At 37.4% G+C, this 24,668-nt stretch overlaps 1 protein-coding gene across 2 annotated transcripts in view; it reads right to left on the bottom strand.

Moving 5' to 3' along the window:
• The window catches only part of Acbd6 (acyl-CoA binding domain containing 6), a 153,180-nt gene that overhangs the window by 6,326 nt on the left and 122,186 nt on the right, over positions 1-24,668 (bottom strand). For both annotated transcript variants that reach the window (XR_009225494.1, XM_046430192.2), the window contains one exon: positions 9,974-10,004. Coding sequence is in view for 1 of the 2 variants with exons in the window: in XM_046430192.2 (XP_046286148.1) it covers positions 9,974-10,004 (31 nt within the window). In the remaining variant the exon portion in view is untranslated. The remainder of the gene's footprint in view (positions 1-9,973; positions 10,005-24,668) is intronic.

The raw sequence follows: 24,668 nt of genomic DNA, 5'->3' as shown, positions 1-24,668 counted from the left end.
TATTGTGATCAGTTCTCATGATTCCTGAATCTGAAAATTCCAATGTTTTATCAATTCTAGAAATTATCAGTAACTATACAGTTATATATTAATTCTCTCCTTCCAGAATGCCTATTAAAAATGCTGAATTTTCTCATGCCATTCTAAGTGTCTGTTACATTTCTATCTTAAATAAAAATAAATAAATAAATAAAACTGTGCCAATACACTACTTTAACTTACACACTGTAAAATTTCCATTTTGTCATTTATTCAAATTCTGTTTGATCATCTTTCAATTCTTCCTGTTCTTTTTTTTGAAATATCTTGTCCTTATTGATTCCTTGATTTTATACAGACTTATTCTTTTAATTTCTAATCAATAATTTTACTGAGTTCCTCAAAGTCTAATCCTCTGATTTACCATGTCTGCTGACATTCACCCAAACGTATTTTATAATCCTGGATTGTGTGCTTATTCTCATCAAGGCTTCATTATGTAAGACCGATGACTTGTCTGTCAGGTCCTGGGGTGGGGTGGGTGGGAATAAACAGGATCAGTACATTCATTATGTCAATTTCTTTCTTTTTTTTGACTGAGGATTGATTGCAGGGTTGCTTTTGCTATTGTGGTATTGTAGCTCTTCCCCAGTCCTTTTCCTTTTGAGATACGGTCTTGCTAAGTTTTCCAGGTTGCTCTTGAACTTGTGATCCTTCTCCCTTCAGCATCTGTTCTGCTGGGATTACAGCTTTGCCCAGCTATGTTAATTTCTTAATCTAAAGATTTCTCAAAAATCAAAGAGCATAAAGTTGAATCCCAAATTGTGTGAACTGGGTGTTTTTATTCCCACCCAGACAATGGTCTGAAGCAATAATTTTTATCTTCCTTCTTTGTACGGGTGGGCCATTTTTTTCTAATCAAATCCCATCTGACCCTGCATCCCTTTTCTTTCTTCTTTTTTTAGATATTTATATTTTGGTTGTAGTTGGACACAATACCTTTTTTGATTTACTTATTTTTATGTGGTGCTGAGGATTGAACCCAGGGCCACGCGTGTGCTAGGCAAGCGCTCTACCGCTGAGCCACAGCCCCAGTCTCTCTCTCTCTCTTTTTTTTTTTTTTTTAAAGCTGAGGATCTAGCCCTTTGAAGGTCCTGGCTCATGTGCAGGGTCTCAGTTCCAAATCCACATTATTCCTGTTTAAGGAGGGCTTATTTCCAGGCTGGACAGGCATTAAAACAGAAGTTCAGAGCTTTCCCAGCTATAATATTAGCTCACACTCTTACCATTATGGTTACTAAATTCTTTTTTATTGGGTGGGAGGTGAAGAAATCTGGGGGCATTTCTTATCTTGGGGGGCTGGGGCTATAGCTCAGTGGTAGAGTGCCTGCCTCACACGTCTGAGGCACTGGGTTCAATCCTCAGCACCTCATAAAAATAGATAAATAAAAAATAAAAATATCATGTCCATATACTAAAAATATTTTTTAAAAAGGATGTTTGGTATATTTTACCTAGTAAATAGGAACTCAATAAATATCTGCTGAATTAAATATAATTACGGAGGTTAAGTGTAGTAACAGTATTAAGAAAGCCTATGATATTTAATTAAATTTTAAACATGTAGCATATGCATATGTTCTAAAACCAGAAGCTACAGAAGTATTTACAAGAAAAAGTTTACTCTGTTGCTGAAGCTTCAAAGTTTTTTTTTTTTTTGGGTACTAGGTATTAAACCCAGGGATACCTAACCACTGAGACACATTCTCAGCCCTTTTCTGTATTTTATTTAGAGACAGGTTCTCACTGAGTTGCTTAGGGTCTCGTTAAATTGCTGAGGCTGGCTTTGAACTCTCAATCCTCCTGCATCAGATTACAGGTGATGGGATTACAGGTATGGGCCACCGCACCCGGCTTCACAGCTCCTCTTGCTTTTAGGTAAACAACGTTATTAGCTTTCTGTGTATCTAATATCTTATGTACTTACTAGTATATATATATATATATATATATATATATATATATATATATATATACGTTCACATTTTTATATGTAAATATATATATATTTTTTCATGGTAGCATACTATATATACTGTTCTAAATCCTTTCACTCAATAGCATTATCTTAGAGATTTTTCCAGATAACCACAAGAGAAAATATAACTTATTTTGAAGCTAGTGGGAAAGTTTTTTTTAAAAAAAATCCCTACCCCTTTGCAACCTATAAGTGCATTTTACATACATCAAACTTAAATGGACACATTCCCACATCCATAAAGGCATTTACCTCTAATGGTTAACTGGAATGACAGAATGACTCATCTAGATTCTCAAGGGCACAGTCTGGTTTAGCTATTGCTACAGTTTCTAGAAGGGAGAAATAAAGGGAAAACATGGCAGTGCCATAAGAAGGCACTAACGAATGTCTGAATGAATGAATGGAAGAAGGAAGGAGGAATGGAAATAAGAACTGCTTCAGCAGAGCATGTGGGTGCTATGGCAGGGGTAGTCTTCCTAATAAGCAGAGCAGTGAACTCCAGACTTACAGCAAATATTTTGGAGCAAAAGAAAGTTGACTTCTTGAAGCAAGCACCAGGAAAAAGGGGTAGTCCTGAATGTTGTGCTGAAGGCTTCATAGTCACTGTGAAAAACTTTTCCTTTTCTTTTTCGACTCTGTGGCTATTGAGCCTATGCATGATTATCCCAAATTGCCATCACAGTTGTAGAGATGACTAAAAATGTTTATTTCTGGGTCAAAAATTAGGATTTAGAGCAGCCAGCTCTCAGTGATGCTGGAGAAGCCACATAACTGAAATGCCACAGAAACAGATTTAAGGAATGAGATGTGAGTGGTCTGGAAGGTACTCATTTCCTAGTGAATCTAGAGACATGGGGTGAATTTCTGGTTCTTCTAGGCAAGTTAATTAACCTGAGAGTTTTGGTTTTCTCACTTATAAAATGGAGAAAATAATAAATACTTTATAGCTATTTGTTCACAGATGCTTACAGATTATACTGTTTTGTATCTGCACATTTTAAACCGTTCTTTCAATAGCTTTTGATAACATATGTATATAATCTGAAGTAACAAATATTTCAAGCACACTGAATAGAGGAAGATAGAGACTAACAAATTAGGCTACTGCAAATAATGCTGCAATAAATGTTTTAAATCATGCTTCATTATTTACATGTTTGGGAGTTTTACTAGGGTAAATATCTAGAAGTTGAACTGCTGGGTTGTAAGGTATGTACCTTAAACTTTACTAGATCTTGCCAAAGTGATCTCAAAGTAGCTGTAATAGTTGACACTCTCATCAGCAATCTATGAGAGTTCTTGTTGCTCCATATCCCAATTCTAATATTTGGATGTTTACGTGTTGCCAACTGACCTGTATAATACAGTGTGAAACTATACCTAAATATTTTAATCTGAATTTTCTTGGTAATTGTTAGGCAACAATTTTCCAACAGTCTCCCACATTTCTGCATGTCTTATGGGCGGAGCTACTGACTGATTTTGTTCCAGACTCTTTTCAAGGATATCTGTATGTAGTGAACAGCTTTGCACAACAGAGATAGTGTTTTCTTCTAGAGTGAAGCATAGGTTTATTTATTGTCCAGAATACAAAAAATATATTCTTCAGGATATAAGTTGTGTAGGTTTGCTTGAAGCTCATCAGAAAAGACTGGAGTTCCCTGAGATTAGGATGCCTAAATTATGACACACTATGTGTGCAGTCTACCTGTGTCTCTTGTACTGCTCCTGTGGGGGCAAGAGTAAATGACAAAAACAAGAAGTTCATGCTGCTTTCTGTGCTATATATCACAGTCTTTTGTGTCTGATGCAAGAATTTTGTGTCTTTTGCCATCAACCATAAAACTGTGTCAGACTAATTTGTTTATAAGTTTATAAGTCAGTAGAGTACAATCTAGGGCTATTCACAGTTCTTTACTATAACTAGTGACATTAGCATCTTTTCTTGTTGTTTGTGGGCTATCTAGCTCTCCTCATTTGTGAAACAACTATTCATATTTTTGATCTATTTTTCTATTGCATTTCTTTGTTATTGATTGGGTAGATGTTCTTTGTTTATTCTGAGTACTAATCCTGTGTGGGTAATTTGCATTTAAATATCTTTGAGAATCTCAGTTTGTAGCTTTTATTTTTGCTTGGCTTAAACTATATTTGGTTTTATAGAAGTTTAAATTTTAATGTAGTCGAATTGCATAATTTAAATTATAGGGTATGCTTTTTTTGTGTTTTGTTAAGAAACCATTTCTTGAAATCTTAGAGCAGTTTTGATTTGCATTTTGCTGATTGCTAGAGATGTTGAACATTTTTTTACATATTTGTTGGCCATTTATTGTATTTCTTCCTTTGAGAAGTTTTTATTTAGTTCTTTTGCTATTGATTGGGGATTTTGTTGTTGTTGTTTTTGAGTTCTGTGTATATTCTGGATAATCCCCTATTGGAGGAGTAGCTGGCCAAGAGCTTCTCCCACTTTTTAGGCTCTCTCTTCACACTCTTAATCGTTTCCTTTGCTGTGCAGAAGGTTTTCAGTTTGATGGCATCCCACTCATTGATTCTTGGTTTTACTTCTTGTGTTTAGGGGTCTTGTTAAAGAAGCCAGTGCCAGCACCTATATGATGAAGTGTTGACCCTATGTTTTCTTCTAGTAGTTGTAAAGTTTCTGGTCTAATTCCTAAGTCTTTAATCCATTTTGATTTGAGTTTTGTGTAGGGTGAGAGATAGGAGTCTAATTTCATTTTTCTACATATAGGTATTCAGTTTTCCCAGCAGCATTTGTTAAAGTTTGTTTTTTTCCTCCAAGATATGTATTTTTGGCATCTTTGTTAAATATCAGATGCCTACAGGTATGTGTATTTGTCTCTGTGTCTTCTGGTCTATTCCACTGGTGTCTATGTCTGTTTTGATGCCAATACCATGCTGTTTAGTTTCTACAGCTCTGTATGTAATTTAAGATCAGGTATTGTGATATCTCCTGCTTTGCTTTTCTTGCTTAGTATTGCTTTGGCTATTCTGGGCCTTTGTTCTTCCAAATGAATTTAAAAATTGTTTTTTCTAATTCTGTGGAGAATGACATTGGTATTTTGATGGGGATTTTTGCATTGAATCTGAATATTGCTTTTGGTAGTATGGCCATTTTGACAATATTCTGCCTATCCAGGAACATGGGATGTTCTTTCCATTTTCTAAGGTCTTCTTCAATTTCTTTCTTTAGTGTTCTAGAATTTTCATTAAAAAGCTCTTTTTGCCTCCTTGGTCAGATTAATTCCCAAGTATTTAAAAAAAATTTTTTGAGTTTACTGTGAATGGGACAGTTTCCTGATTTCTTCCTTGGTTGAATCACTGTTGGATTATAGGAAAGCTATTGATTTATGGATGTTGATTCTGTATCTTGCTACTTTGCTAAATTAATTAGAAGTCTTCTGGTGGAGATTTTTGGGTCTTTTAGATATAGGATTATATTGTCAGCCAACAGAGAGAGTTTGACTTCTTTTTTTCCTATTTATAATTCCTTTGATTTCCTTTTCTTGTCTGATTGCTCTGGTGAATGTTTTGAGGGCTAAATTAAATAGGAGTGGTGAGAGTGGCAGCCTTGTCTTGTTCCTGAACTTAGAGGAAATTGCTTTTAGTTTTTCTCCATTCAGTATAATGTTAGGGTCAGGGTTTGCATAACTGGCCTTTACAATGTTGAGGTAAATTCCTTAAATCACTAGCTTCTCCAGCATTTTTACTATCAATGGTGTTGAATTTTATCAAAAGACTTTTCTGGGGGCTGGGGTTGTGACTCAGCGGTACAGTGCTTGCCTCTCACGTGTGAGGCCCTGGGTTTGATCCTCAGCACCACATATAAATAAATAAAATTAAAAAAGTATTGTGTCCAGCTACAACTAAAAATAAATAAATATAAAAAAATTGTTAAAAAAACTTTTCTGCATCTATTGAGATGATCATATGATTTCTGAATTACATTTATTGGTCTATGCATGGTAAACCAACCTTACATCCCCGGAATGAGAGCACTTGATCATGGTGTATTATCTTTTTGATGTGTGTGAATGTGTGTGTTTATATATTTATTTTTTAGTTGCAGTTGGACACAATACCTTTATTTATTCACTTTTATGTGGTGCTGAGGATCGAACCCAGGGCCTTGCACATGCCAGGCGAGCACTCTACTGCTGAGCCACAACCTCAGCCCCTTGATGTGTTTTTGAATGTGATTTGCTAATATTTTATTAAAGATTGTTGCATATGTTCATTAGGGATACTGGTATGTAGTTTTATTTCCTTGATGCCTCTTTGTCTGGTTTTGGCATCAGGGTTATACTGGCTTCATAAAAAGTATTTGGGAATGTTCCCTCTTTTCCAAAATCATGGAATAATTTGAGAAAGACTGGTGTTTGCTCTTCTGTAAAGGTCTGGTAGAACTCAGCTGAGAATCCATCAGGTCCTGGGCTTTTCCTTTTTGGAAGACTTTAAATTGCTGTTTCAATTTCATTACTTGATACTGGTGTGTTTACCCAGGTGTGGTGTCACAAGTCTGTAATCCCAGAAGCGTGGGAGGCTGAGGCAAAAGGATCATAAATTCAAAGCCAGCTTCAGCAACTTAGTGAGACCCTGTCTCAAAATTTTAAAAAAGGGCTAGAGATGTGGCTCAGTGGTTAAATACTCCTGGGTTCAATTCCTTTTATCCAAAAAAAAAAAATTGGTGTGTTTATGTTTTCCATATCTTCCTGATTCAATTTGGGCAGGCCATATTTGCTTGCAGGGGATATTGTGCCTGTGTGTTTTTGTTTATTATTTTTGTTTTTTCCTGATCTCCCAGGTCCCATAGTCACTGAAGCAACATGCTCATCCCAAGATGGCCCCCTCTCAGCTCTCCACAGCCAATTGAGATACAGAGTGTGCTTTTCACGCACCAGTGCATGATGCAGCCTCTGGGTCACCTAAGGTTAAGCAGTATATATATATATATATATATATATATATATATTTTTTACCTTTATTTTGTTTATTTTTATATGGTGCCTCTGTGCCTCACGCATGCTAGGCAAGCGCTCTATTATTGAGCCACAACCCTGGCCCCTAAGCAGCACTTTTTATCTCAGTTTTTTCCTTACCAAGATTGAGATCCCCCTCCCTCTGCCCATGGTGAAGAAGTACTGGTGACACGTATGGGGCCACTGGGTTTGCTGTGATGTTTTCTTTCTTCTTTGTTTATTGTACCCATTTCTGAGTCCCTAAGCTGCTTTCATTGTCCAATATTAAATTTTAGTGAAATCCCTCTTTTACCCACATTACTGAGAAGCTGTACACCTGCTGCTTTGGGTCCATGCAACGGCACAGCTTGGAATGCAGCTTTCCTCTACTCTGCCATCTTCTGTCACCTGGTTACACCACCTACTTCCTCTTACTTGTTGTGGCTTCTATTCACATGACACCTCTTTTTCTACATTTTACTTTTGAATCTTTTTTTTTTTTTGGTGTAGATGGACACAACACCTTTATTTATTTTTATGTGGTGCTGAGGATTGAATCCAGTGCCTCACACATGCTAGGCAAGTGCTCTACCACTGAGCTACAGCCCCAGCCCTTGAATCACTGAATCTAAAGAAAGTCTCCCATAGACAACACGAAGCTGGATCATGACCTTTAGCCTTTTGATTGAGTTGTTATTATTAATTATAGTTGAATTAACATCTCCCATTTCCCATTTTGCTTTCTAGAAGTATTATGTCTTTTTGGTTCCTCTACTCTTCCTTTACTACTTTGCTTTTATGTTAAATAAATTAGTACTTTGTTAATGTACTATTTTTTAATGATTCTTTCAGGGCTTTTTTAAAAGTTTTTTTTTTTTTTTGTCCCCTAGGGTTTACCATCTCAACTAATCAGAATCAGTATCAGATTTAAAGTAGATTGATTCTAGTGATACACAGAAAAAACACTTCTTGTATGTAACTCTTTCATCGAACCTTTTTTGCTGGTGGTATTTATTTTTACGTACACATATACAAATCACACATATGTGCATATATATTAATATTATAAATAAAATAAAATTATACACTTCTAATGAATTAGGGGCTTTTAGCATAAGAAATAAAATCAGCTAACATTTATTGGATACATACTAGGGATCAGACATTGTTTAAGCACTTTGCATGGATTAGTTTATTATATTCTCATAACAAATCTCTAAAGTTATTATCTCTATTTCATCATGTATAAACCAAAGTACAAGTTAAATAATCTGTCAAAGTCAATAGTAGAACCAGAATCTGAATGCAAAGTCTGGCTAAAAGCACAAGATCTCAAGCATTTTTCTATACTCCTTCTTAGAATGTGGGCTGAATTTCCTTAAAAGCTTTTTCTGCAGTTGATTCCACCATGTGGTTTTTCACCTAATTTGCAAATGTGGAAAATTTCATTAATAAAGTTTTAAATGTTATATCATCCTTGAATTTCTGGGATAAATCCAACTTGATTATAATACCTTTCTTTTCAAAATACAATGATGAATTTCATTTGCTAATGTTTTCCTGAAAATTTTTATATCTATGTTCGACAGTGAGACTGACTCACAATTTTCTTTTTTCCTGCTCTAGTACTCAAGGTTATACTGGCTAATTCATGTGTGAGTTTGGGCAGATATATATTGACATTTCAATCTTCATTATACAGCTGATTTATGTGGGTAGTGTAATAGCTAGTCCAAAGGTTTAGACTTCTAGATAATTCAGTGAGGTTCCTAATATCCAAATAATCCCTAAAGAGTAGACAAAGGTATCCAAGAGCATCTGGACCACTTGCTACTAAATGGCAATCTAGGATGCCAAGATTGCCCAAGTGGCCTAAAGTATTCCTTCCTAAAATATCTGAAGGTGGTTGATCCTTAATCTGGTTAATTAATTAATTTATTTTGCAGTGCTGGGGATTGAACTCAGGACCTCATGCATACTAAGAAAATGCTCTATTACTGAGTTATGTCCCTATCCCCTGGATTAAATATTGATGGCTGTATTTTAGTCAATTATACTTACATCCAAACAGAATCTTTCAGTTGTATTCACTCGTACTTTTTAATTTATAAAATAATCTCTTGTATTTCACTGAATTTAACTAACAGTCTCTAAGAGCCATCTTTCTTTACTTCTTTCCTTCTTTTTTCTGAGGTACTGAGGAACAAACCTAGGGCCTTGCACATGCTAGGCAAGTACACTATTGTTGAACCATACCCCCAGCCCTCCTTTAAAAAAATTTTTTTTTTTAGTTGTAGATGGACATAATACCTTTATTTTATTTATTTATTTTTATGTGGTGTTGAGGATAGAACCCAGTGCCTCATGTGTGGTAGGAAAGGGCTCTACCACTGAGCCACAGCACCCCCAGCCCCGCTCAGCCCTTATTTAAATTTTATTTTGAGACATGGTCCAAGTTGCCCAGGCTGCCCTTGAACTTGGATCCTCCCGCCTCTGCTTCCCTAGTAGCTGGGATTACAGGTGTGTGCCACTGCACTTGGCCTATAGTATTATTTCTTATGGATTACTTTTACTCTATAGATTACTGAAGTAAAGATTACCTGGCTAGGCTAATCAGGAGCTACTTTAATAATTTCTTACAGGAGAGAAACTAGATTCTACAGTGATAATACTTTGCCTCTTAGCTGTCACTAGTAGAACCGGGAATGAAATAATGAATTTTTGATAGGGGGTTGGAGTAGCTTCTGTTTTTGATGGCAGTATAGAAACATATAATTTACTATGATTGTGTCCATAAGAATTTTAATACATCTCCAACTTTATAGGTTATTAATTTAATAAATAGATTAATAACCAAAGGTTGTCATAGCTCTGCTGTAACTGCCATGTACTTTTGTAAACACTACATAAGTTTAACAAAGTTGAGATAAACAGAGAAAATATTCATATATGGTTCTTAAATAATTTTGAATTATCTTACCATAATGAAGAGCTGTTTGACCTTCATTGTCCTAGAAAAGAAATAATACATTTTAGAAGTCTAAGAAATTGCAAAAGCATGAAACTATATAAACTATAAAATAAATCTGACACACCAAAGTTCCCTAGGTTTATCAGACCCAGGAAAAGAAGTCAACATTTTGTTGAGCCTCACTGTGTAGACTTCTGGCTGGGCTGTCTATCTTGGAAAAGAGGAGACCGGCAACCGTGCACTGCAGCAGCTCAGTAAGAGAGAGGCTGAACCGAGCTGCGGGCAATAAACCTGCACCGTTACCCAACCAGTAAGCGTGGTTACACCCGGTGTGGGAAAAACTGACAGAACATTTATTTCCAAGCTTGTTCCCAAATCTAAAGAATCTGACTTGCCTTTTTAAATTTCAAGGGTAGTGATATTAGGTTTCCTGACCATGTATAGCATAAAGATAAGTGATTTCAAAGCATGCAAGTTTCCAGAAGTTAAGAAGACCAAGAGTTCCCACAGATTAAGCAGGAAATGCCAACATTTCAGTTTTTTTCTTTTAAAACCATGATATTCTAACAATATATATTAATCCCACAGTACAGAATAGCAGTTTCAGCTTCCTCTTAAATTGAGAGCTGCTAATCTCAGCACAAGAGTAATGAATAGTCAGATAAAGCACAAGTGAAAAGTAGAATTTAGTAGTTAATTTGATATGCAGTTCCTAAAATGCATGACCACCATTAAGCCTCTATCAGTGAAGAATAAATGCTCAACTATTATGAACAAAAGGGAGAGGGTGATATTATGATTTAAGCCAAATTATTAATTATTCTGTATCTGTCTTTTCCACTTCCTAAGAGCTGAATGTGGGGGTAGGGGATGCTTGAGAAACTTTTGGTTAAAGGTTTCCCTGTTTAACCTTCCAGGAATAATACCGAGAAGATCCCACCGGGAACTTATTTTCTGGTTCAGACAGGTATTAAGAAAAAAAGCTAAGACAGGCAGTAAGAAGAAAGTCTTTCCCTAAGGGATTAGGGCACCTAGAGAAGCTTGTGAGGTTGTCAGCTGGTGGGGACAGGGGAGCATTCCTGGGCAATGTGATTTGCTTTCCTCTTAGGGAATAGGGATTCTAACTGGATTTAGAGGTGAGGTGTGCCTGGGTGCAGGAGGGGATAGGAAAGTAGTCATTTTGAGGGGGTGGACAGAGTACCTTGGAAGAAGTGTCACAGTGGCTAAGTTTGGGGTCATGAGGAAAGTAAACTAAGGAAGGCAAAAGATGGAAAGCAATATCAGGAAGCATAAGTAAGTGGCCACTCTGCCTATTTTTTCTTGTCTTCAGATCAGTCTGTCCCTTGCTCTGCTTTGTCTTATAAGTAGAGGAAGAGAGCTGAGGTGGCTATAATGACAGGATCTGAGTGATGTCGATGCAGGCAGCATATTTGCTAAGGGCAATTCTGAAAGGACAATACCATCTACTTTGCTAGTAGATTTGTTAATCAGCAAAAGTATGGTATATGTGCATACACCTGATGGTTTATATACTTACATTTATAGTTTAAGCACAAATGACCATAAATAGAGAGGAATTTTAGAAAATGCTTGTTCTACTACAATTTCAGGACTCTGCTTATGCATCCATTATGCAAGATTAAGTTTTCTCCATTATTCATCTTTTAAAAACTTAGTTTCCTTGCTATTTGGGCAAAAATTTTAACCACTGTGTTCATAAAGTCAAGTTCAGTTCCTCTCAATTTCTAGTTCTTTATTTTTACTAGGGAGATGGAAGAATAATTACTTTTTACTCACATTTACCAGCAAATACTGAATAGTTATCTTCAGCCCAATTTCTAATCAATTAATTAAAAATATGTGCTGAGTTCCTAATATGTCCCAGTCATTGTTCTAGACATGGAGTGAGTGAGACACAGAAGGCCTCTGATGATATCAGTCTTATAGTCTAAGAGAAAATCAGTGACATGTCTGCAGACCCAGCTTCTGGGAGGCTGACGCAGGGCCACTTGAGTCTGGGAGTTAGAGACAAGCCTGGGAAAGAGTAAGTTTCCTTTTCACAAACAAACAAAAAAGTAACCTAAGTAAGAGACAATGATGTGTGCTTGAGAAGAAAAGAAGAGAACAAAGCAGAGCAAGACACTGACGAGAGTGACGTGGGTACTGTTTTAGTTAGGGAACACTTGACTCCATGAGAAGGTGTTCACACACAGAACTGGGGTAGAGTCTAGGGTGGCCAAGCCCAGTGAATCACAGCGCCCATCTTCCTCCTGGTCTGAAAGCGAGCACACTACTCAAGCCAATGAGAGTTTTCTTTCAGGTTTAGTTATTCAAATGGAGCTAGGGGATGGAAGAATGTGCACAGAGAGGGTCCCTAAAGGTAGTAGTACACCTGGTCAGACTCAAAAGGACAAACATTTTATGATCTGACTTATGTGAGGTACCTTAGTAGTTCACAGGGAAAGAAAGTTAAATCGCAGTTAGCAGGGTGACTAGGGAGCATGGGAAGTTAGTATCTAATGGATACAGAGTTCTGGTTTGGGTGTTCAAGTTCTGCAAGCAGCTGATGGTGACGGTTGTGGGAATGCACTAATGCCAATGAATGACGCATTTAAAAATTATTCAAATGGTAAGTAATAAAACAAAATGTATATCTTACTACTAAACAACAACAACAACCAAAAAAAAAACAAGTCAAGGTTGTGAACCCAAAACCACCCAGTGGCAGAGTTTGCTTTGGGGAGAAAAACTGTACAACAGGAGAGGATGAAGCACTCATAATTACACAGCAGTGGTGAGAGACGAAAGCCTCTTGTCCTTCCAGCTGTGTTCTGGACTTCTTAATTCAGAGAGCCAATAACAATAAACACTCCCTGGGCAAATGTAATCTTTTTGACACTGGCAAACGAAGGTCCTGACTACATGGAATGCAACACATCTTATGGCCCAAGCCTTGCTCATCTCTCCCCATTCTGACTGCTAATTCCCATTTGGAATATCTACCAAGGTGCCGGGGTTGTGGCTCAGTGGTAGAGTCTCACCTAGCGTGGATTTGATCCTCAGCACCACATAAAAATAAATAAATAAAAATAAAGGCATTGTGTCCATGTACAACCATAAATATATTAAAAAAAAAGAATACCTACCAAGCAAATGTCTGGGAATATGCACACACAGAAGCCTCACTTATTGCATAGGCTATATTGTAAATGATGCCTTTACAGAGCATCAAGATATCTGGCCACAGACTATTCTTGTTGAGTTTGATTTTAGTACTTTTTTCTTTGAGTAGTTCCTCAGCCACGAAATTATCAATTATCCTTATTATTGTCAGTGTGCCTGAACCTTTTCTATTGCTTATCTGTTGAGGGCTGAAAATCTAAAAGGCAAGTTCCTCAATTTGTATCTCAAATTAGGAAATAGTCTTGGAGTGATGGTTTGGTAATTGTTTCACTACATCTGTAGTAAGCTTCGTCACAGACTGTGTTTTATTCTCATGTTAGTTTTATCTTGGACTCAGACTATATTCATGATCAGTGTTTTTGTTTTTGTTTTGGTACTGGGGACTGTGATTGAACCTAGGGGCGCTTAACCACTGAGCCACATCCCCAGCCTTTTTGGTTTTTTGAGACAGGGTATCACTAAGTTGCTTAACGCCTCGTTAAGTTGCTGAGGCTGGCTTTGAACTTGTAATCTTCCTGGTGATCAGTGGTTTTTAATTCAAAAAAAAATTCATGCCATGAGTGACAAGTAAATGAAGCAGATCTGAGTGGCACTGCTCTTGCCCAGAAGGCAGCAAGCAACCCAAGCTCCCGCACACGTGGCGTTCCTACCTTTCCACAGGTTGCCCGCGGCATCACCTGAAGGGGCCCCCACAACGCAATTTGAAAACCACTTTCTAGGCCTGTGGATACTGAGAAATAAATCTCTGGATAAAATTTCACTCTCTCATGGCTCTCTGTTTCTGGACACTTAATCTAATTGTAGAATATGGAACTAGATTATTAATAACAAGGAATTTTTCTGACTAGTTCACTTGCTAGTTTTCTTAATGGCTCTCTGAATAAAGAATAAAAAATAATAGTATATAGTCAAAAAAGGCACTAAAATAATACAGCAAAATACAAATACTTAATTCTCTGAAAATCTTTCTCCCTGGGTAAGCAGTAATCAAGCATCAGAACTTCATCTGAATGTACAATCATATAAGTATCAACAAATGAAAAACCGGGTATTTTCAGCTATTCTTTATGCTATTATATCTTCAGTACAGAAAAGAAGTCTTTATGGACTACAATAGTACGAGATAACTAAGTAGATGATATGCAAATTGATAAATGTATGAAATTTACCTACCAAGTAAATGTCTGGGAAAACGCACATTCTCAGGACAAGCTGAAAGGAAAACAATCAAAAGCAACACCCCTGATTATCTTTTCTAAAGCAACTGAGCAGACTCACATCTACACCGATGTCCTCAAGTCTGCTTTGGGAACTGCAGCTAAAATGACTGCATCAACTTTAACACCACATGGAAATTGCTAGACAGAAAGGAATTAGGGTAAGATGGGCACAGTATGAATGAGCAGTTGAACTTGCAGAACGGACAGTGTCCACAAGATGTTCTTAGGTTCTTCCAATTATTCAGACACATAGGGCACAGTTAGCAGGAAGTTATTAAAAGGATTTCAGATAGAAACCATTCAGAATTTGCCACCAGGGCAGTGCCAGACTGAGGTCCTTGCAGTCATTCATGTGACAGCTCACCCAGCCCCCTAGGAGATAAAACTTAGGTATGAAGAGAGGAATTCCTATCAGTAGGTATGGGGTCTGTCCTGACTTAGAAGCCCTGCTGTGATAGGCACCATTACATGGTTTACCAGCAATTCTTAGGAATACAGAAGGGATATGCCAATTAGAAGAAACTCAGGACAGTCCAAAGTGCAGTGTCAGGTATGTATTGTTCCTTTGCAATTCCCCCCATTCTGATTAATTTACCAATCAGGACTCACTTTTATTATAAATAATGTTACTTAGTTATCTAATTGATATCCTTACCTTCAACACGTTATCAGGGAACTTAGACATTTTTACCTAAGATCAGATTTCATCCAGCAGGGGAAAGTCAATGTCATAACATGGTATTAGTCTTATATTGCCAGAATTTCCATCTAGAAGTTTAACTGAAACACATATGGGATATCAATGGACTTTGCCAACTCTTACTAAATCTGTCCTACTCTGACTACAAGAATTTCTCCCATGGTGCATGTTCTTTATTCCTTTTTCCCTTTTTGTCTATGTATACCTAAGTGAATTGGGCAACAACATTATCTTTTACTACATCTGATTATTTAATCAGGGGGATCTGAAGCAGTACTGTTAATGCTAAAGTATATCTGGAAGAACAGATGCATGAAGATACTTAAGAAGATGGGGGCCTCACAATTCCACTTCTGGGATTTCCCCCCATCCCTAAATGGAGCAGCACTTGGTTCTACAATTTACCCAAATGCTCAAGCCAAAAATTAGAGCTCCACCCTTAAATTCTCTTTATCTAATTTATAAGTAACTCCTATTGGTTCTTAAAAATATATATCTAATTAACTACTTCTTATCTTCATTGTTACCACCTATTATGGGTTGAATTGTGTGCCCTCAAAAGACATGCTGAGGGGCTGGGATTGTGGCTCAGCGGTAGAGCGCTCGCCTAGCATGCGTGGGGCCCTGGGTTTGATCCTCAGCACCACATAAAAATAAATAAATGAAATAAAGGTAAAAAAAAAAAAAAAGACATGCTGAAATCCTATCTCCCAGTACCTCAGAACGTGATTTTATATAGAAACTGAAGAGAGGTATCTACATGCCAAAGACTGCCAAGAATTGCCTGCAAACACCAGAAGTTAGAAAAGGCAAGGAAGGATTCTGCCTACAGGTTTGAGAAGGAAAATGGTTCTGCCAATGATCAATTTTTATTGTTCTAAAGTACCTAGCTTGAGACCCTAAGCAACTTAGTGAGACCCCTGTCTCAAAATTAAAAATAAAATAAAAAGAGCTGGGGATATAGCTCAGAGGTAGAGTGCCCCAGGGTTCCATCCCCAGTACAAAAGACAAAAACAAACAAACAAATACCGAGGACCTCAGAGAGCCTTTATTTGAATCTATCAATATATACCATATTAGAAATTAAAGCTGAGAATCAAAAAACCACTACATAAAACATTTCATATTAAAAACAAGAAAAAAAGAAGACAATGAGGAAGAATGGCAGTGTTTCACACTTTTTGCAATCACTGTTTAAACAGAAAATAATTACGTATTTATATCTATTTCTGCAGTCAATCTGCTGTGATAACATGTGACGTAACCTCCAAAAAACACCATGGCATGCTCATAGGGGAATGAGGTGAAAAAGGCAAAGAATTTCTTAGAATTACTATGAAGTAGCTTTGACCTTAGGGACCCATCTGCACTCAAAAGTATTATTTCAATAGTCAATAAATAAATGAATCATGGATTTCTACAAATATTTATCTGCAAGGGTATCCACTGTTATCCACTGAAACATGGCATACTGGAAGCAGGAAAGGAGGATAGGGAAACTGGGAGGTAGGAGGATGGGCATCAGCTTAACACAAGGTCGTCAGGGCAGGCCCTCCTGAGAGGTGTGAGGGAAGCTGATGAGAATCCATGGGGAAGCAACCAGGGGACAAGAAGAGCAAGAGCAAAGGTCCTGAAACGTGCATGGCTTGGCACGTCTGAGGAACGGAAGGAGGCAGTGTGGCCGGAGCAATGAGAAGTTAGATTAGTGTGAGAAGATGAAGTGAGAGAGGCAAAGGAGGACCAGATGGCCCGGTGCCTTGGAGGGACCAGGTGGTAAAGACTCTGTAAGCCACTCTAAGGATTTTGGCTTTCGTTTTTAATTCAGTGGGAGGTTACTGGCGGGTTTCCAAGCAGAGTAGTTTGACTTCGCTTACGGGTTAGGAGGATCACGCTGGCTGCCGAGTTGGAAATCGACTAAAGGTAAGCAAAAAGACCAGGCAGGAAGCTATTTCAACACTCCTTATTTCAGGTAAGAAACAATCACCAGAATGTGAGGGGAGGGCAAGGTGAGAAGTGGTCAGATTCTGGACATATTAAGAAGGCAGAAGGAATACAATTTGATAACAGACTGGATGTAAATTTAAGAAAAAGAGGAAAGTTAATGATTCTACCAAGAATCCGGATGAAGCAACAAAGCCATAATTGCCATTAGCAAGATGGAGAAGACTTAGAAGGAAGCAGGTTTTGTGGTCACAGATCAGGAGCCTGATTTGGGACATGTTAAGTTTGGAATGATCAAACATCCTTGGAGAGATGTTAAAGGGCAATTAGCTATGTCTGAATTTCAGAAAAGAGGTATAGACTAGAGATGCCAATTTGAGAGTTATGAGCATATATGTAAAGATCAGATAGTAGTTGAGATCATCAAAGCACTGGGCATAAAGAAGAGATCCAAGGATTGGGTTCTTGTGTATTCCAGGAGGTCAGCAAAAGGAGCAAGTGAAAGGGTCTGAGAAAGAATAACCGAAGAAGAACCAGTAAAAAGGACAAAAGCCAGTAAGTTAACAGAAAACCCAGCAGAGTGTAAAGTCTGGAACATAAGAATATAAGGTGTCAATAGGGGTAATCAGCTGTGTCAAATCCTATCAACAGTCAGGTATGGCAAGCTAAGTGGCTGCTGATTTAGCAAAGAGAAGGTCCTTGGATTTCCTATCAAGAATAGGAGGAATAATAAGTGACCACCTGATTCAAGTAGGTTCAAAGTGTTATGGTTTAGATCTGAAATGGCCCCCAAAGGCCATGTGTTGAAGGCTTGGTTGCCAGCCTGTGGCACTGTTGGAGGTGGTGAAAACCTCAGGAGGTGGGGCCTACAGGAAGGAAGTGAGGTCACTGCAGATGTGCCCTTGAGGGGGATTTGGGGACTTTGGTGCTTGCTTTTTTCTTTTTTCTTGACAGTCATGAGGTGAGCAGTTTTGCTCCACCATCCACTCCTGGCCATGATGTTCTGCTTTGCCACAGGCCCGGAACAATGGAGCCAAATGATCATGGATTAAAACCTTGGAAGCCACAAGCCAAAATAAATCTCTTCTTTTAAGCTAATTATCTCAGGTATTTTGTCATAGCAGTGGAGAGCTGACTAATCCAGAGAGGTAATGGGAAAGGAGGAATAACTCTTTTATGGAATTTTGTTTTAAGGAGAAATAGGACAGTAGTAGGATGGTTAAGTGGGATGGACAGACAGTAGCATATTTGTATCCTATGGAACCTACTCAGAAGAGAGGGCAAAGTCATTAAAAAAAAAGATCATATATGGAATAAGATCCTTGAGAATGATGGGACATACTACATGAGCACAGGGGCTGGCCTTAGCTAGGAGCACAGGTAACCATACATGCTAATGGAGGGAAGGTGGTCTGCCAATGAACAGATGCAGACAGGTAAGTAGATAAGGTGGTGGAACTTGTGTAAGTTCTTTACTAATGAAAAGAAAGAATGAGAATGATAGGGATTATCTTGGAGGTAAGAGTATGGACAATGTAACTTTTTTTCTTTATAAGGAGAAATAATAGTTATTTCTTTCTTTATAGTTATCGTTTGAAATTTGTAGAAATTTATGAAATTATTATTACTTTGACAGTAAAAAGTTATTATCAGTTTGTATTGTCTGAAGTTGAATACCATGTATATGTGGACAACATTTAACTATTACCCAGGCATTCCCAATTAAAAAATAACCAACATCAACTAAAATCACAGTTACTTATAATGACTTTTACAATTACAAGCAGGACAGGCTCACCTACCTCCTCCCAACCCATTTCTTGTTTGCCATGTTCCTTAGATCACCATGCCTAATTTGAGGCTTTTGTGTTCAAATGTTGTGGACTGAAGTGTTCTAGTGTTTCATGTGAAATATTGAGATTTTTAAAACTTTACACTTAAGGCATGTTCACCTCGAAATCAATTAGAGCAGGGGCATGAATTTACGAAGCATGACTCCAATCACAGAATTGATTGGCAGGTGGGGAACAGAAAGACAGGAGGAGAATCAGGCCATCCTCTAATTGTATTTTCTGTCTTTCAAGAGTACTAGAGAAAAGGAACGGTCTTTAAAAAGACACCAAGGATTTTCTTCAACTCCAAATTGTTTATATGTCTAGGCACCTTGATTGTCTAAAGAATAGGTGTTTGGGTGAAACAAAATAAAGACAATTATTTTAAATTACTCTTCAACTCAACTGCAGTCTTCAGGGACCCAAATGTAATTATTCTTCTTTTGTATGCCTAATGAATAATAAGCACTCCAGACATGTTCAATCAATGAACTTGTTTATTCAGAATGATTATGACTCACTACTATAAAGCCTATTTAATAATTATTAATAATTATTTAAATCAACTATTATATCATGATGTACTATTATAATTATGCTTTAATAAAACACACCATCTTGTATCTATAATATCTACCTCTTTTATTCCTCTTTGTGTGTTAAAATGGAATTTGTATTAAACATGAGAATGACTTCAAACATTTTTTTCTCAGTAACCTCAGAGCAGGATATAGGAACTTAAACCTTAGTCTTTACAGACATTCTGTTTTAAAATATATTATAAAGAATAAATGGAATTGAATGTCAAGAATGAGTAAGTGAAAGCTTTTACTCATCTGGTTTACAACTTATATCAGCTAATTTTTCTAGATTTAAATTGATTAAATTTTTTGGTTGTTTCATTTCAAATGACCACACCAGAAGAGGGTTGTTTGTCATGATTATTTATGCTTTTCCTTTCTGTTTCAGCTTAAAGGAAATGTTCAAATTTAATAAATATGGCGTTATTATAAAGAACAGCCAAATCTATTCCAATAAATTAAAATTGGTCATATGTTTGCAATCTTTGTAAGGGATTATACATTAGGGTAAAATAAAAACACCCAGTTGAATTAAAAATAAACAAAATAACAGAACAAAGTTAAATGTATAAAAATTCAACAATGTTTAAAATTCAAACTATAAAAGCATAAAAATGTGGAGCCCCTACGTACATCCTCCATATCCTTTCTATTTTCACATAAATAATAAAAATCCGTAAGGAACAGAGAAATGAATGCCACATAACATGGTAAGTTTAAATACCCAGACTCCTGAATGAGAAAAGGAAAACTGTACCCATGGTGCTCCTAAATGATTGTTTACTATGGTGGAGAATCATGGCAACGCCCTTCCATCTGGCTTGGTCTTTGGTCTGACTCTCATAGGATTTGACACTCACTACTCTGGGTTCAAAAACATCCACTCTTTTTTATAACTTAAACTATAATCCTGAACCCTTCCCTAACACTTTCTCTCCTCCATCCCTCTTTGTCTTTTTTTTTTTTTTTTGGTACCAGGGTTTGAACCTAGAGGTGCTTAACCACTGAGCCATATCCCCAACACTTTTTATTTTGAGACAGGTTCTAAGTTGTTTAGGGCCTCACTAAGTTGCTGAGGCTGGCTTTAAACTCATGATCTTCTTGCCTCAGCCTGCTGAGTTGCTGGAATTACAGGTGTGCACCACCTCCTCCTGATCCCCCAGCATCTTTTACTTGTTATTTGTGAATATATCTACATTCTTCTCCTCCTTGGAAGGCAAGCCTTATGTCATAATTTAACTTTATAGACCTCTATTTCCTTTATCCCTGGTATCTAGCACAAAAACCTGCTTAAAATAAAAGCTAAATAAGAGTAAAGAAAAATAAACTTGGCTGGGCTCAGTGGCACATGCCTGTAATCCCAGTGGTTTGGGAGGCTGAGGCAGGAGGATCTCAAGTTCAAAGCCAGTCTTAGCAACTTAGTGAGGCACTTAGCGAGACCCTGTCTTTAAAAAAAATATTTAAAAAGGGCTGGAAATGTGGCTTAGTGGTTGAGCACCCTGAGATCAACCCCCAGTACTCCTTCTCCCCCCCACACACACACAAAAAAAACTTGTAGGAAAACCAAATATAGTTGGTTTTCTTGATTTCTGATATTATAAAGTACCCGGTATAGGGTCCAGAGTGTAGGGGAAATGCTGCTAAGGACCATATTAAACATGTTGTGTTTAATTGCTCACTTTGCACAAGAACTCTTCTAGGTGTCTTGAGAGCAGTGCAAGGTCAGCCAGTGCCTACAAAACATGAGATGCACAACAGGCAGAAGAGACAACAGTGAAGAGTGAGGGAAGCCAGGTGTCGTGGCAGGATTGGTAAGAAGGCTTGCAGAGCCTCATGGCAATTACAAGGAATGGGGCAGCAATGATAGCCGGCAGAAACTAGAAGCTACCAGAGAGGTGGCCAGCTGCAGACATTTTAGACCACAGAGAATAGCCAGCCATAAAGAAGACTGGGCTGCTTGCCAACCAGTAGATTTTAGCAATCTCAAGAGAGAAAGCGAAGCTTTAGCCTCGTGTCTCACACCATCCATAAATACCCATGGTATGGTACGAAAAAAAGGAAGCCATGAAGTATAGATTTTAGAAAAAGTATTTTATTGAAAAATTATGAGCATGTATGAATATGTAACAATGAAGCTCACTGTTATGATCAAAATGTGACAATAAAAAGAAATGACCTAAAAAAAAATAAAAGGGAGAATGTAACTCTTAAGCTGTTTGAAACCAACACAAATCTAGAATATTTCACTTTCCAAAAGGTACTAGATAATTGAGACTTTACTAGAGAAAGAAAGAAAAAGGAACAAACAATGGCTGAAAATCTATTATGTGCTGCAAGTTTTACAAATACTGTTTCTTTGTCTCACAACAACCCGTTATACAAATATTACTATTTCAATTTCAAGATGAGTGAAATAAGGCTCACAGACATTATTTCTTGTTCTAGGCCTCAGGTCCTTCTGATATTGAAATCAATGCTTTCTCAACTGCATCATGCTGCTGAAAATGAGCAAGAGGAGTCAACACAAATATAAAGGAGAAATTATATTAAAATTCTTATTTTTATAGGTTAAAGACAATACCTTGCCTCGCTTACAGACTTGCAAATAGCACAGTTCTGCAATTCCTGTTCCTACAACTTCAAAATTGACAGATGGCATTTGGAGAGTATCTTATCTTTTAGATATAGTCTTTTTCTTTCTTTTTTATTTTTTATTTCTGCTTTTTCAAGTAGACATTTTGAGAAGCTGGAGCTTAGACTTTCTATATATTTACACAATAAATTTTATTAATTTACTAAGCTCGTCTAGCATTCAAAGTTGGGTATATAAGGAAACAAAGCCAAACCATTTTCTCTTTTGGAGAGTGTTTTACTTAATTCATGTTACTATAACACTATAGAGTAAAATTCCAATATGCCACAATCCATTCTAAAAATGTCGTGTAGCTTTGGGTGCAGTGGCGCATGCCTGTAATCCCAGCAGCTTGGGAGGCTGAGGCAAGAGGATTGCAAGTTCAAAACCAGCCTCAGCAATAGTGAGGTGCTAAGCGACTCAGTAACTCATTGAGACCCTGTATCTAAATAAAATACATAAAAGGGCTGGGGATGTGGCCCAGTGGATGAGTGCTCCTGAGTTCAATCCCAAGTATGAAAACAAAAACAAACAAACAAATAAAAAAACAGAAACAAAAAACTCATATAGTAAGTAACCAAGTGTAGTGGAGAAATCCAGAAAATGATGCTTTCCATCCATGTTCATATTCACTTTTCACTTTTACACTGAAAATGTTCATGTTCTGCTAGGCATGCCAAACCATTCCCCCTTCCCAGAAGGCACTATGAAATAGGCACTTTCATTCATTGTTGCTAGGAGCATAAATCAGCATAACTCTATTGATTGAGAGAAACATGTATTAAATGTTGACAGGCTAATATCTGGTGAACAATGAAATTTAACAGAGATAAATATAAGATCTTGTACCAACGGCCAAACAGTCATAAAGCACATCGTGGAGGAAGTTATCTTAGAAGAATCAAACAGAAGATTCTGGAACTTTAGTAGGAAGTAAGCTCAGTAAGCTCAGAAACAAAGCGACTCTTTAAAATTCACTAATAGTTGGATAATGGTAGAATGAGGAAAATGATAGTGCTTGTGGTAGGCACAATTCCAAGGTGACTCCAGTGACACACAACCATATATAATCCCCATGCTTTGCAGCTTTGCTCATGGGTGGACTGAGTAAGGATGGGATTCCACTTCCATGATGGAGGGCAGCAATGGAATGGAAAGAGTTGGGCGTGGAGAAGCAAAGATCCATGCTGCGAACTGCACCTGGAGAGGGATGGCCTCTAGGAGCTGAGGGCCTCAGTTCTACACCACAAATAGCCAAATCCTGCCAACAATCAAGATGAATCTGGAGAGGTCTCCACACAGTAACACAGCTTTATGGGGTCTTGAGCTGAAGAGTGAGGTAGCCATGCCTTGACTCCTGACCCACAGAGACAGAAAATAAACGTGTGTTGTTTTAAGATGCTAAATGTGTGGTAATAGTTACATAGCAATAAAAAATGAATACAGCGCCATTTTCTGGTTGGGTCAGGTGATTCCTGCAGCGTTAGTAAGCAATGAGCTCTGAGTGGAAAAAACTGTGAAAGTTACATGTTAAGAGCCTAAAATACAGGGCTGGGGCTATGGCTCAGCAGTAGAGCGCTCGCCTAGCACGTGCGAGGCCCTGGGTTCCATCCTCAGCACCAAATAAAAATAAATAAATAAAATAAGGTATTGTGTCCATCTACAACTAAAAAATAATTATTAAAAAAGAGACTAAAATAGGAGCTAGCTGGATGGTAAAACAACCTCATGTCATGTTAGGAATGAGAGAAAATATCTGAAAACAGGAATTAAATTTGCTTCCATGTGGCTACACAGAACTAGGAAGAGAGTAAGAAGAGTGTTTTTAAAACAGATCTTTCCAAGTGTAAAACAGCTGCCTTAATATTCCTCGAATTCCCTCTCCCAGAAAGTTTTCAAGCTTAGCTGCATGACTCATTTGTAGGCATGAGCACAGAAGTGTTTCTAGATGGCCTGATTACTAATCTTCAAAGACTCTCTCTCTTATGATTTTGTTTTTCTCTTTAAATACTCTATGTACCTTGTATTTGCAGTTTGAGAATTTATAGTACCTGTTAATCTTGTAGGCAGCCAGTAAATATTTGTTGCACAGAAGAAAAAAAATGAATAAAAGGATGAGAGTGTTAATATGCTAAGGTTCTAGTTATATTTTAATGTTTATTTTTAAAATAAACAATTTAAAAACAAAACCTAAACGATAATGAGGGTGGCAGCAGCTGTCTCTAGAAGAAACAAACATGTTTTTTTCCAGCAAGTAAGGAGATGAAAAGAGCTCTGGACTGTGAGTTCTAGTCCCAGCACTGTTGTTCTTGGTCAAAAATGAAAAAGAAAAAAAAAGAACAACAACCAACAACAACAAGAGAACTGAAATGATTAATCCAGGGATTCAGGGTGAGTTGGGACCATGAAGGCAAGAAGAGGTGTAAGCTCAGGAGGGTCAAGGGAAATGGGAAATGTCAAGAATTAAGAACTTGCCAGGTGTGGCGGAGCACACCTGGAATCCCAGGGACTCTGGAGGCAGAAGTAGAATGGTAAACCCCAAGGTAAGCCTCAGCAACTTAGTGAGGCCCAAAATAAAAAATAAAAATAAAAAGAGCTGGGCAAGGACACCAGTA

The sequence above is a fragment of the Marmota monax genome, unplaced genomic scaffold (assembly GCF_021218885.2).
Source record: "Marmota monax isolate L192 unplaced genomic scaffold, Marmota_monax_Labrador192_F-V1.1 WCK01_AAM20220418_F8-fsc00055, whole genome shotgun sequence".
Lineage (NCBI taxonomy): Eukaryota > Metazoa > Chordata > Mammalia > Rodentia > Sciuridae > Marmota > Marmota monax.
The sequence above is the reverse complement of the archived record's forward strand: the minus strand, read 5'-3'. Positions and strand labels throughout refer to the sequence as shown.